The sequence below is a fragment of the Mizuhopecten yessoensis genome, unplaced genomic scaffold (assembly GCF_002113885.1).
Source record: "Mizuhopecten yessoensis strain PY_sf001 unplaced genomic scaffold, ASM211388v2 scaffold7721, whole genome shotgun sequence".
NCBI lineage: Eukaryota > Metazoa > Mollusca > Bivalvia > Pectinida > Pectinidae > Mizuhopecten > Mizuhopecten yessoensis.
This window is the reverse complement of record NW_018407189.1, coordinates 14,610-29,879: the sequence shown is the minus strand read 5'-3', so window position 1 is coordinate 29,879 and position 15,270 is coordinate 14,610. Positions and strand designations below refer to the sequence as shown.

Below are 15,270 nucleotides of genomic sequence, written 5' to 3'. Positions count from 1 at the left end.
TCTAACAACAGATGAGGTCTTGATAGTGCTGGTTCACCCATATTTCATAATATTTACGATTTCTGCTCATTTGGAAAGTGCTGGTTGTTTTCACCCTCTGAGCCAAACAATTTGTTTCTGTGAGTAGAATCTTCATTTGATGTGCGAGTTCTCTGTCTTTTCTCTCAGTGCCCGGTGATCTTTATCAGCCATTCAATGACGTCATTTTGCACTCTCTGAATCCCCCACTATGCAGCAGATTACTGTAGAGCTGCTCAAATACAGACGTAATACATTGCATACCTGAAGTTTCCTTCACTAGTAACGTTGAACATTTTCCAAATACGCAGTTGTGGTCTTACCAAATCTGAAAAAATCTGATAATCTGATGAAAAGGATACTAAATCATTTAAATAGCCCGACAACCTTCATCTGAGAACAACCCTCACTTAGGTATATGTGTATCTCGCTTTATTTATGATTCGATGACGCCAGGCTTCTTTTTGTTAGTAAATTATAGTTCTTTTTTAGTTGCATTTATCGAGTTTTCTTGGTGTGAGAATTGCTTTTAAAGCTCATTCTGTAAATTATTGAAAGCACATGACGCATAAGGATTCCGTATCTGACATACTCCACCTGTTTACCTTGAAGCGTATGAAAATCAGAGCGAAACATAGAAGCCAGTACGCATACAGATCTGGATAAAATTCTCGTTGTGTATTTGTTTGTATAGTTGCTATGCAACAAACGTTTTTTGTTTCTGTGTCTGTGTTTTGTGTTTGTTTCATGTAAGTATAAGGGTATCAGGCTTCATTCCTACACCTGGAAACCGAGTTCTTTGGGGTTTAACAGGAAGTCAGCTAAGTTTACTGCTTCATAACTTTGAATAAATTTGTTTGATACAAACAGACGAACTCATACATGATATAAAAATTAGCCCCGGGGACTTTCATTAGTCATGCAACAATAGACAAAGTTTCGTGCATTTGTATTAACAGTGTCTCGACCGACCTACCCGCTTGACATATATCATGAACACATAATCAATATACGGCTATAAATGAACCTGAATATGATCAACTGTATCTACTGAATAACATAAGTTTTCATTATGAAGCAATTGATCCGTGTACACAACTTGTAAGTTACAATGTATTACATTGAAAAGAAAAGAAGGATGTCCAGACGGCATAGGCTCTAGATCGTCCTGTTCTATCAGCAATACGTCAGCAAACCGATACAAATAAATGAAGAAAGAAAATAAAAGTGAACCAAAATAATATAGATGTTCAAATATAACTTGTGTGATCTAAGAAATCCTCGTTTGACGCCCCAATACAGGGAAGGGGTGGGATGAGCTCTTTTTATACTTTCATCGGTAATGATTATGCAATGATTTATAAGCCATTAACATATAGCATGTGCAGTATATACTTTATTTATCGACACGTTGGTTATATTGCTGACTTTTTAACAAAAATGAATTTTCTAACATCACTTCAAGATTGGTTTAAAAAAATCGCTTCGGGTTATTTCTTGTCAACATCACTTGGCCTCATAAACATCACGACACGGAATCTAAAACATACATATATACGCTTAATGTACGTTTCAAAAAAAGTTCACAAACAATGGTTGCTTACCCTAAATCCGTATACTTATTTATATCTATCAATGTGTATATATCTCTTACTGTGAGTACCTCTATCTTTAGGTATTCGGAAAGATTGTAACACAGAAGCGTGATGAACCTCTAATCCGTCATTCGGAAATTTGGAAAATACAACAAGCCCAGTTTTTTTGCAAGCGGGTACAACAATGTGATGTAATAGTTTTTGCAAACAAATACTTTACATTGTCTGGTGTGCCTTTCAACAGAATCCACCAGTACCTCGTGGTGTATAGCAGGAGTCTCTCGATACCAAGGACCCTTCAGGAAAGGTTCTCGTAACATTGGATCACGGTTTATATTTAGATTGCCAGTTCTATATTTACAGCCAAACCACAGTTGTATTGGCACGTGGACTAAGAAGCGCTGGAGGAGAGGGTTGTTATGCTGTCATCTAAAGTCAGCTGTTGTTGTGTTTGCTTGCAGTTGAAGAGCTTGGAAGCAATGGGTTACGAATAACTATAAGACATGTCGGATATGCTTTTATAACTGTAATACGGTTGATGTTAGCTTCGACGGACTTTTAATGCAGGATATTATTGATGTTACTGACATACAAACATATATTCAATTGACGAATTTGAAAAAAAAAATGAATCTTACAGATACAGATACAGATATCCCCTTGTTGGAGAATGCGACTCTCATGAAACCCTTCGTTACCCTACAGTCATGACTATCGGTTCGAACAAGCTGGAAGAGTCGAATTTGTGCCACACCCTCCATAGTCTCCTAGCTAGTTTCAAAATTTCACCAGGAATCGTTTTTGTAGATTCATCTTGTAAAAGTTCGTTATGTATAGAGAAAGGACGCGATTACAATATAGTACACAAAGGGTGAAGATCCAATTGTTTCTCTATATTGTCCATTAGGTTTTCTAATGCAACATGATTGGACTATTGTAATGTCAATGTTCATGAATACGTTTACGTCTCTTTCGAGGAGTGAACGAAGGCAACACATTAATATGACTGCACCCTGGACTAGACAAATGTCCTACCTCGTCTGCACGGTCATTGTATCCATAAGGTGTAGCCGTACCAAGGTCTTATCTAATACTTACTATGTTGCTGCCAACGGTACAGGGTACTAATTGTAGGGTAATTGGTTGGTTAATATAAAATACGGACAGTCATAGACAGAAGATAATGTTTAGGGTTGTTTTAAAGTTTACATTAACATTGATTTACTTCAAGGTTCACCGTAAACGGTGACTACTTGATGACTTTATTGTTAACTGCAAAGTTTAACAACAATAATAATAATAATATGTTGTGTGTATTCCTTTTGTAGATAATCTTTAGAACATCTAAAAAACTAGAAAAATGGTTTGAAAAACTGTTATTGCAAATCATCTTGTATTGAACTCTAATGCCTCAACAGGTTGGGACACACATTCTTATTGTATTTTTGTACACATGTGTACACATAAATAAAAAGTTGACAAAAGACAGTTTAGATTTTGACAAAAATCTTTTTTATTATTTTATTTTGAATGAGATTTTGTTTTGTTTTGTGTTTATAGGGTTTGACGCCCTATTAACGTTAAAATATTAGGTCATTTAAGGACGTGCATCCAGATATGTTAAGTAATTACATGTGCACATGCGTGTATTTCTTTTGGAGGCAGCGTATGCGGGTATAGTTGCCTCGATGACGAGGTTCTGATGTTGACATGATAGTGCTATCTCACTGAAATACCTTGCCAGAGGCACCCAGCACAGCATTCCGTCCAGTACCATTATAATGAGAACAGTTGGAACTCGCTTGGTGACTTACTAGCTACTGGTCAATAGCGGGTAACACTGTTAACATTTCAACACAACGATATAGTCGCTTTAACTGTAGATTATTTGAACTTTTATATCGTTGACAGCAAGTCCTCTCTCAAACAATAACTACATAACTGACTGATTATAAATAGTTAACATATTTCATGTTAATAAGTACTTTCAAGCAAAATGTGTATATACACTCCCAATCTTCAATCAGAATGGAGAAAAAGTCATAAAGTATCAAACGTTATTAATTTCACAAGTCATGCATGCATGAAAATCAATATACAGATGTATTCACCTAATCGATTACAACACGCCACAATACGTGTTATGCTAGACACACGGATACAGAGGGCCAACGAGACCTTATCGACATACGTTGCGTCATCTAGGGTGGAAATCATTGAGTTATTGCGAAAGCAGACATTAACGCTAAGTGACATACTTATTGATAGAAAACACATAAAAACCCTTTAATACTAAGCGAGGAATGTAACCTAAAACTTGGGTGAGATAATCATGTTTGCAGTCGGAAAACTTATCCTCACAGCAACATTCATTTTTAAAACAGTTTTACTTGTTGACGGACATGGTCTGTGTGCCAGTAGCGCACACGTGGATCAGGAATCGAACGCATACTACAAATCCTTTAAACAGCTTCATGCTGTTGGAGTGTTACAGTGTATCAAAGTTTGTAAGAGATACAATCTGTGTAAAAAATGTCACCACAACCGTGAGCAAATGACCTGTGACCTATTGATGACATACGCTGAAAAGGGCAACGTGACGTCATTATTGGATGTACAATCGGTACAGGTGAGTCAAACCTCCGAAATTATCTTTATCACACAAACATATAATTAAATTAATATGCATATAATGAATAATCTATCAAGCGAAGTGTATATCATTCAAAATCACATGATTGTATTTTTTTTTGATAGTTCGATTTATTACTTAGATCACAGAAAACAAAAAAAAAGACATCGCATACTAACGTTAAGGTTGTATACGTTCCTCTACTATGATAACTGGAATCTCTGTCTATCTGTACAATCGTCGAAGGTAGGAGTGTTTTTGTCAAAATTGGTTAAAAAGATCGTTTAAAGAGGCTACCTCTGTGACTTAAACCTCCGAACACAACGATTAAAATAATGAATTTAACTTTAACACAAAAAAATCATTTTGTCGCAAAAATAACGGAGTACTGAAGATCGATGAAACTTGGCAAAGGATAAACCAAGAAACGATTTACGTGGACACCCTTCAAAAGTACAGTTGTTGGATCGCACAACGTTAAACGATGTGCGGTGTGCGCACGATGTGTGCACGGTGGGTGAACGATAAAAAAAATTGAACGATGTAAATTGAGGAATGGCTTAACAATATATACGGTTAAGTGTTTAAACATGTAAACTTGATTTTTTAGTTTGTTTCCCTATTCTAGCTTCATCTACACGCTTATATTTCTGTCTATACTTTCTTAAATTTAGAATCGAAAAATATAAAATTACAACACAATCTTGGCAACACAGGTAAACATAGCCACTTTGTAGCTGGACCGTAGTTTTTCCCCGCCCGGGACACTTACGTAACTTGCCAAGGTGTGAAAACCAGGTGAAGGATACCTTAAGATTAAAACGAATGCAAATAACAAATACTAAACGTCCAGTTGTGTTTTCACAACGGTATACGGTATCACATATCAGCTGTACCCGTCAGGCACAGGTCAGGTATATCTGCGGTCACTCATCAAAATGTTATTTACCTGTCAAGTTAGTCAAGTTCTTTATTCACCAAAAGTCTTAAGACTTATAGGTACAAAGTAATCATGATATATCATACATGTATATATGTTATAGGAGAGTGACTATAAGCATACAAGTGCAAACTAAACAAAGAACATAATACAAAAGCACAAGAATTATAAATACGTGTAGCTAATTAATCAATTTCGCCGCTTAGTGGCTAGATATAAATATTTACCTAGATTTGACAACTCTTTGACATTATTTACAGATAAAAGTTGGACAAGTTTGTAAACAGAGGGACTCTTATAATAATACTTCTTTATATACTTTAACCTCAAATCATTATAAAAAGGACATACAAAAATGAAATGAAATTCGTCCTCGACGTCTCCCAAATCACATTTGCTACAGTTTCTATTTCTGCGAATGATATTATTGTGTCTACCCTTTTCGATATTCAGTTGATGAGACGACGTTCTAAATTTAGTTAACATATATTTGTATTTTGTTTCAATATATTTACGGAGATAAAACTGAATACTATGACTGTCTATAAGATATTGATATAGTCTACCTTTTGATGAAGCTGCTATCTTTGCCAACATATTTTGCTTAGTAACATCTTTCAATCTGTGTTCAATAATTTCAAAAGTGTTTACCAATGGTAGATTCGATTCAAAAATATAACCAAGACCTAGGGCAGTTAATTCATTCTTAATGTTACAAATCCACGGATCATTCACGTTGACACATTCATCATAACAAGTTTTTAATATCAAATTATCAGATTTCGTCAACTTCAACCAATATTTGAATACTTTTAGCTTTCTTGTAACAATTAATGGTAGTCTACCCAATTCACAATAAACTAAATCATTGAATGTAGATTTACATACTCTAAGGACTTTTTTGCAGAAATTCAAATGAACTCTCTCTATATCAGGAGCTTTGTGAAACCCCCATATTTCTGCACCATAGCTTAAGATGCTGCTGACATAAATATCAAAGACAGAGCATTGGGTTTCCAAATTCAAACAATGGTTCTTTAAAGAGGATGATAATGAAAATAAAGCCTTTCTTCCTTGGTCCGCTAAATGCTTTTGGGTTTTATAAAATTTACCATTATAATTAAAAAACATTCCCAAATATTTGAAACAGTCAACAATTTCTATGTTCTCATTATTATATTTCCACACTTCATTATTTCTTATGTTTCCCCCGTTTCTAAAAACCATGACTTTTGTTTTATCAATGTTGACTTCCAGATCCCATTTTCTAGAGTAACTGTGTAAAGAATCTAACATGTTTTGCAATGCAGCTGGACTATCAGCGAAAAAAACCATATCATCAGCATACATTAGCAGGAAAAGGTTAAGCATCTGTAAATCAATACTTGGACAATTATCATTAATAAAATTAATTTCAAAATCATTCACATACAAAGAAAACAACACAGGTGACAATATTTCCCCTTGTAAGAGACCGGTATAATTAGGGAAACAATGACTTAATTGACCCTCAAATTTTACACAGGATTTGACATTATCATACAAAGATAATAATATTTTTAAAAATTTTCCACGAATACCTTGGTGTATTAATTTACTCCACAGTTTTCCTCTATTAACAAAATCAAATGCTTTTTTTAAATCTATAAAGCAACAGTAAAGTCTCTCTTTTTTACGCAATTTCTTGTTAATTAATGTTTGTAAAACAAATATGGCGTCAATGGTTGAACTGCCTTTTCTAAAACCAAACTGAGCATCTGTTATTATACAATTTTCTTTTTCCCATGTCATAATTCTATTATTCAAGATTGATGTAAATAATTTACCAAAACAGCTTACAAGTGATATACCACGATAATTATTAGTGTCGTTAATACAGCCTTTCTTAAAAACAGGAACAGTACATGCTTGTGACCAAGATTCAGGGAAGAACCCAGATCTAAAAATAGCATTAAACAACCGTTCCAAATATGGCACCAGAATATGCTTTCCTTGAATAAAAATTTCGTTTATGATTAAGTCTTCACTACAACTTTTGTTTGATTTCAGGTTTTCAATGGCTTTAACAATTTCTTTTGTTGTGATATTAGAATCAAGATCTTCATAAACGGACTCTATATTAACATTAGGAACATGTTGGTCAGCGCCATCATTCTCCTTTTGCGCCAGATATTTAAAGTGTCTATAGAAGTCATCTATTGTGAGTGTATTCATAGCTCTGTTCGACTTCCGATTATTAAAGATACTATAAAAATTTCTTGGATCATTCCTTTTCAAAAGGACCAGCATGTCGCCCTCATACCGTTTATAATCTCTTTTAAGTTTAAACACCAACCTTTTGTAATTACGTTTGGCGGTTATTAATATATTGTAATTTTGATTTGATTTATCCCGGTTAAAATTAATCAACGAATTTCTGTATTCAGTATATAGATCTTTGCACCGAGGTGTTATCCACTGTTTATCTTCAATAACAACAGTTTTAGTGCGGTGATCGCGGTAGTTTCTCAGAGGGGTAGCTCTACACTCACAAAAAGGTAATGTACAATCATTTAATATTCTACTTATATCATTCACACATTCATAAACTGCATCTTGGTTATTTAAATCAACATTCAATTGTTCATCAATTAACTCACAGTTCTCACTTAATTTATCTAAAATTAGCATAGTATTCTCGCCTTTCCATTTCACAGACGTACAGGTTCCTCTACTGTACATGGCATTGTAATCAGCCAACTCATTTACAATTTAAGTATCTAAAAAATTGCCAATACATATATGAAACGCAACTGGACAGTGATCAGAAAACATGTTAAATTTACCAGAATCAAACTTAAGTATATTGTCTATTGTCGCATTTACAACCAACAAGTAATCAATCGTGCTTTTACCATTATTATTAAAAAATGTATATGTACCAGTATCGTCATCTGGGTGCCGCCCATTAACTATACGCAGACCTGATGACTTGCACAAGTCAATAAGCTTACGGCCAAAAGTGTTTACCCCCTTATCCATATTCTTACGCTAAGTGCTGACAGTTTCAACATTATAAGTAACCACATTTTCTAAATTATGTACTAAACTATCATGTAATGTATCTAATTCTATATAATCCTGCCTGCTTCCAGTGCGTGCATTCATATCACCGATAACATATACATCACCCATGCTTTTATATCTACCAAGGGAATCTTCTAAAATTTGGAATAAATCTTCATTACAGTGATCATAAAAAACACTTCCCTCAGTAGGGATATAACAAAATGCAATAAATGTGTGTTCTGCTCCGGAGTAACCTGTTCTGTTACGTATTTAGGAGCCAAATCCATTCTTGACAGTCTAATGGTCACTGTAATTCTGTGGTTGCATGCAATGCAAAATTGTACATAGTTTGAATTATTGTGATGAGAAATTACAATAATAAATACAGTGTACATTATTGCATACGAGCCTTCCATAATATTTTCATTCCGTAATATTGATCAACAAATTGTACAAAATCGCACAGTTGTGCGTTGTGCGGTCACACAACTGTATAAAATCATCATCATCATTATCGTATTTTTGTAATGATGGTTTTTACAGGCACGATGCATTCCAACTCTGTGCTGCATGGCTGACTGATTTATAAATGCTTCTTCTCGTTCCGGTTTACAGTTATAATTAATTAATATTACGGAATGGATAAAGTAATGGATATTACATATCTCCGCTTTTATAGTCTAGTCACCCTACGCTAAAACAGCCCAAACCTCAAACTAATTGCAACAGAAATTTTTTTTGATTTTTTTTGGAATGGTAGTTATCAGTATTAAAACAGGAAAAAAGTCTCTTGGAATCAAATTTTGAGCTTGACAATATTGGCTTTTGTTTTCTATTTAAATGCAGAAAATTCTAATTACTTAATCTCAGTGCCCATATGAGTCTATATCTAGCTTCTTAAAACATCACATTTTATCTAATATCAATGCACAAAAAATGATACAAAAATATCAACAATATAATTTGACCAATCGTGCGGATTTGGTGTTAACTTATGTCCAAAATAAACAATTTTCCTATATCTGTAACATGTAATTTGAAAAAGGTCAGACAAATGCTTACAAGTATTTTATATCCATTTGTATGTCTGCAGAACTTATTGGAAAGGGTAATTTTGATAAGATAAGTGTACAAATGTGTCCAAGCTCTGATGGTGAAAACTTCATCTCATGCAATTTTGCCTTTAATTAACAATGAAAAAATGGGTAAGTCCATGATTCTGAACAACGAAAATCTTCATTTTGTGCACAGGTTTTGTCCGATTTACAAATGATTTTGCCAGTAAAGCAATGATAAAACTTTTTTTTGTGAGATAAATGTGAAGTTAAACATTCATACAACTTCATAATTTTATTGGAAATTACGTATCCCCCCCATTCTGTTCTATTGTTCGAAAGAAAAAGAAAATATCTGTTAAAATGATAAGATAGAGTTTAACCTTACTTCCCCTTAATAAAGAGGATCATGGTAGTTCCTGCCAAAAGATTAAGCAATCGGATAAAACACACACAAAATATTCACATTTGTGTTGTCCAAAATCACGGACTTAGCCATTTTTAACGGTTTAGTCATATTTGCACGAGGTGCGGTTTTCATCAACCTGACTTCATGGAATGAATGGAAAAACCTATTTACTTAAGTCCAAAAAAAACCCACCAATATTATTTGAAAACCAAAGCCAAGTGAATGAACCTCAAACAGTTGGTCACCCATATACCCTCATGAATTACACTTATTAAATATTGTTATCTTTTTATATGTAAGTGTAGCCCTTTAAACACATTAATTTATTCATCTGCTAATAACTTGCTAACATACATGTGTTTATACACCCAAACAGAGTGTAATAGGGTATAATGTACACTGTTGAAATATTTCAACTCCTAAAACATTGACCTCCCTAGATTGTGAGAAGCTATATGTATGTATTTGTTGAGTATAGTACATGTCTATATGTATATGTGGATATGTATATTATACATGAACATGTATAGCTCTGTATGCGAGTATATGTTTATAAACATGTGTATGTGTAGCAGTGTACAAACGTGTGCATGTTTTCCTCTGTTTATAAGTCAAATTGTAAACTTGTACAAGTATAACATATGACAATTCCACATTGTGTACTGTAACTATGATATATCACAATTCCAGTTTTTATACTGTATACATGTACATATAATGTATTACAATGCCAAATTGTATACTGGATAACTATAACATATACATCACAAAGCCAAATTGTGTACTGTTCAAGTATCATGTATCAAAATGACAAATTTACTGTATAAGTATAACATCTCACAATTCAAATTTGTATAATTTATAACTATAACATATCACCAGGCCAAATTGTTTATTATATACCTTTAACATATCACAATGCCAAATAATATACTGTACAAGTAAAACATCTCACAATGCAAAATTATTTACTGTATAAGAATATTACATCTCAATGTCAAATTGTATAGTGTATACCTTTAATGACTAATATGCTTACAGCATACAAGCGCATCTGCATGTGTGTGTATGTGTGTGCATATGCACATGTGTGTGTGGGTATGTATATATATATGTGCGTACATCTGTTTGTGCATGCATGTTGAGATGTGTATGTGCGTATGCATGTAAACTATGTATGTGTGTGGGTGCATATATATGTGCGTGCATGCATATGTATGTATGTATGTATGCATGTATATGCAACATGTGTACATGCGTATGGATGTATGTATGTATGCATGCATGCGTATATGTATGTGTGACTGCGTGTGGTCATGCATGCCTATGTGCGAAGGTATACATGCATGCATGCATGTATGTATGTATGTATGTATGTATGTATGTATGTATGTATGTATGTATGTATGTATGTATGTATGTATGTATGTATGTTATATATGTTTGATAAGTATGAGTGCATGCATGCATGTGTTTATGTTTATGTACACATGTAACTGTAATACTATGTATTACAACAAAATGTATATGTATTTGTCTATGAAAAAAAAACCCCAAAAAACCTGACTTCATTCATTATTTGGAGATATCTTAACCAAGATGGCATCTTTGCTAAGAATAACTTGCATAGACAATGATTTAGAGCACTCTTCAGTATTTTGCTGAAAATATTGTTAAAATTGTACATGCATAAATTGAAATATTGTTCGATTTGGACTTTAAAACAGCTCCCAGTCAGCCCCGCAGGCCAACTTTGAACATTCATAAATTCTAATATGTGCAAGTAAAAATTCTCATTTATGAAACTTTAATACACAAATCAGTTTTCTATGCATTTCTACAAAGCAAGTATCGCTATTGATGATGATTAACTTAATATCCTGTCTAAAAAATGCAACTAAAGCTAATGTTTTCTATATTTGAATGATTTTAGCATTACTCATGGTGTGACATTTTTTCAATGTGATGGTTCCTATATATTATTTTGGCTAATCTGTATTGCACAATTGTTGGTCCTATTCAGTGTTACACAAGAGGTTGATATTTACACTTCAATGTTGGTCCAGTAAGCAATTATTCTTATTTTCTTGATTCTATTTCGGGCGAAAAAAAGCATTTTCACAAAAGTTGATTTTTTGTGGATTATTTTTCTGTTACATGTACATAGTATAAACCAACCTGTATGAAAAGCCAAAATTAAATTATGTTGCAATTAGTTTGAGGTTTATCGTAGGGTGACTAGACTATTATAGTAGGAATCTACAGCATATTGTTTGATGGAAATCATTTGTGTATTGATTTGTCATATATGACAACATTATAGTCTTTATTAGATACACGAGTTATTTCTGTTGTTTTTTTAGTCTTTTCTGATTGTTGATTCGTTGTATGATAATAAAACACTTTGACCACACAACTGTATATAAAATAGTTTTTCCAGTATATCTCTTTTCGACTCGCGATATAAAGAATATTGTATGAATTGAACACAATCTATTAAAAAACCTAAACTTACACTATAAATTTTTCTAGCGGATTCCTAGAACCCATGTGTGACATCTAGGGATTAGTATGCCCCATTGCGCACTAGGCCATTCTCTACTTATTCACTACATAGTCTTGAAATCTCACTGGACGCTGATTGACTCTCCGTTCTCTGGTTTCTGTTAGTTTATCTTCTAGTGTCTGTGGTTCAAATGAAATAGGCGGTGGTGTCACGTTCACTGGTTTTGCATGGGGTTGCTGGCTTTTAGGGGTTACTGGGATTTGCGGCCTCGCGCATCTTCCATTGCAGGGTCACTTGCCCTTGTGCATCCCACCACAGGTAAATTTGTGTTTGGCTCATGTCCAAAAAATATACGATGCGGAGTAAATCCAGGTGATGTTTGGGGAGTTGTCTGTACTGTCTGAGAAACTGAAACATTTCCTACTTCCGAAAGTAGAAAAGAGGAACCTTGCATATCATACATGCTAGGTCTTGGAATACTTAGCAGTATCCATAGTCTTTAGTAACCTACATCTTTGGAACCCCTGTATTGTTAGTTTGTCAGTCACCAGTTGATTTAAACAATATTTTAGTTACTAATATGCTGTACATAATATAATATTATACAGAATGTTATGTTAGGGATTTGGCAACAAGAGTAGGCTCTTATACTAAGCCATCTCCCAACAATGAGAAGATTGCAGTATAACGCAAACATGTTAAATAACATCAATAATTATATCAATTCAACTAATATAGCTAATTAAACAACGAGGCCGACATTAGAAATAATTGATAATAGGATCAGCAATAAATAATAATGTCAATATTTTATATTTTTAGTATAGTAACTAGAGATGTAGGGGTAAGGGTTTGGAAGGGGGGGGGGGGAGTAAGGAGGGGGATGAAGTGAAATTAAATGGAAACCCATGCATTCACCTAAAATATACATGTTCCAATGATATACCTATGCACAAGATTAAAGATTTCTGTATTATCACTGCAAGACAAGTTGGGATCACAATTAATTACATTTTTGACAGTGAAATATCAATATATTAGCCACACTCGTGAAATATATTTGTTATTACTGACGACACCATTAAATATCCTCTATTTATTACATTTTTGCCAGTGAAATATCGGATTCTATCAACTTGATAAAACTGATATCTTTCACACTGTGACAAATATCAATAGTGATATTTTCACAGTGTGAAAATATCACTTTTTGATATTGACCATTCATAACGGTATCTTCTATTCGCTGCATTCAAAGGCAACGATTTTTTGTTCAGATTCAAATGAAGCGACGGTAGAATAAGTGGTTTTATGGTAAATGTTTGGTACACACACTTAAGTAGTTATAAAATACACAATTGATATCATTTTTATAAGCAACAATACCAGAAAACACGTCATTAGGATATGGCGTTAATTAGTATGCTCCTGATTCCCACCCTTTTTTAATGCATTACATTTTTCATGTTTTATGATTTAAAAGTGTAATAAATAGAAAATGTAATGGTGTTTTCAGTAATAACAAATATATTTCACTCGTGTAAAATATCAAAATATTAGCCAAACTCGTGAAATATATTTGCTTTACTGACGACACCATCAAATATCCTCTATGTAATAACTATGTCCACGATTAACCCTAACTTCGGTTGCGCACTCGTGTAAAATATCAAAATATTAGCCAAACTCGTGAAATATATTTGTTATTACTGACGACACCATCAAATATCCTCTATGTAATAACTATGTCCACGATGAACCCTAACTTTGGTTTCGACTCGAATTGTGTTCCTACATTCAATTAGAAAGTGAGAAGTTGATTCCCATTGGACTTCATTAGCAAGGGATTGTGAAGACGCGGACTTGGTTACACATGTCACAGTACGAGCTGCTTCAGTTAGTAACTTTTCTAGATCAAGAATCTGCTATTGGTTGCAGTTCCCCCACACAATTTCCGCATATTCCAGGATAGGACTAGTGTAAGAAAATAACAGAGTTTCTAAAGATTTTCTAGTTGGAATTTCAGTGACCTCAATATATCAATTCTCTTCCATGCTTTCCCAAGTATATTGTCAATATGTAAATGCCAAGAGCAGCTCTCTTCAATAATTATCCCAAGATGTATGTGACTACTGACTTGTTCTATTTGTGTAATGTTCATTATTAATGGAGGATGATCGACTCGAGCACGTTTCCTAGATAGAATCATACTTTTAGTTTTATTTGGGTTGAAGTTTAACAACCATTGCTGTGCCCAGGTACGAGCGGGATTTTCAACTATGATGTAAAGTGAAGTATCGTCTGCTAATAAACGAATAATAGCATCTATACTATTAACAATATCATTAATATAAATGGTAAACAGAAGAGGCCCTGGTATTGAGTCTTGTGGCAAACCTGCCTGTAGCTTTCCTTTAGCAGATGAATTCCCTTCAACAATTACTTTTTGACTGCGTCCATCGAGATAGCTCACAAACCAAGATAATAATGTACCAGAAATACCATTTTGCTTAAGTTTTTGTATTAAGTCAGCAGTTGACATGTATCGCAGAAATCATAATATACGGAGCAAGCATTTACATACCGAATTAACTGCGTAAACTATTAAATACCAAAGATATGGGACGCAGTGAGGATGCTACCAAGAAAAGGACCATTTGGTAGATTACCCTTTGGCTAAACATGTCATCCTCGTTAAATAAAGTTTATTATTAAAAGGAAAGTTCATGGTCGGATATTTGAAATGGTCCTGCTTATCGTACAGCTTATTATAAAGCTGTCCTTGATTGTAATGTATTAAGTAATGCTGGAGTAGAAACCTCTGTACTGTCCTTGATTGTAATGTATTAAGTAATGCTGGAGTAGAAACGTCTGTGCTGTCCTTGATTGTAATGTATTAAGTAATGCTGCATTAGATCGTCTGTACTGTCCTTGATTGTAATGTATTAAGTAATGCTGGAGAAGAAATGTCTGTACTGTCCTTGATTGTAATGTATTAAGTAATGCTGCAGTAGAAACGTCCGTACTGTCCTTGATTGTAATGTATTAAGTAATGCTGGAGTAGAAA

At 33.8% G+C, this 15,270-nt stretch overlaps 1 protein-coding gene across 1 annotated transcript in view; it reads left to right on the top strand.

The window, feature by feature from the left end:
* Positions 1 to 3,903: 3,903 nt before the first annotated feature.
* The window catches only part of LOC110454204, a gene marked incomplete at its 3' end in the record, with an annotated part of 16,662 nt that continues 5,295 nt past the window's right edge, over positions 3,904 to 15,270 (top strand). The window contains exon 1 of the mRNA XM_021503583.1: positions 3,904 to 4,242. Coding sequence (XP_021359258.1) covers positions 3,946 to 4,242 — 297 coding nt within the window. The remainder of the gene's footprint in view (positions 4,243 to 15,270) is intronic.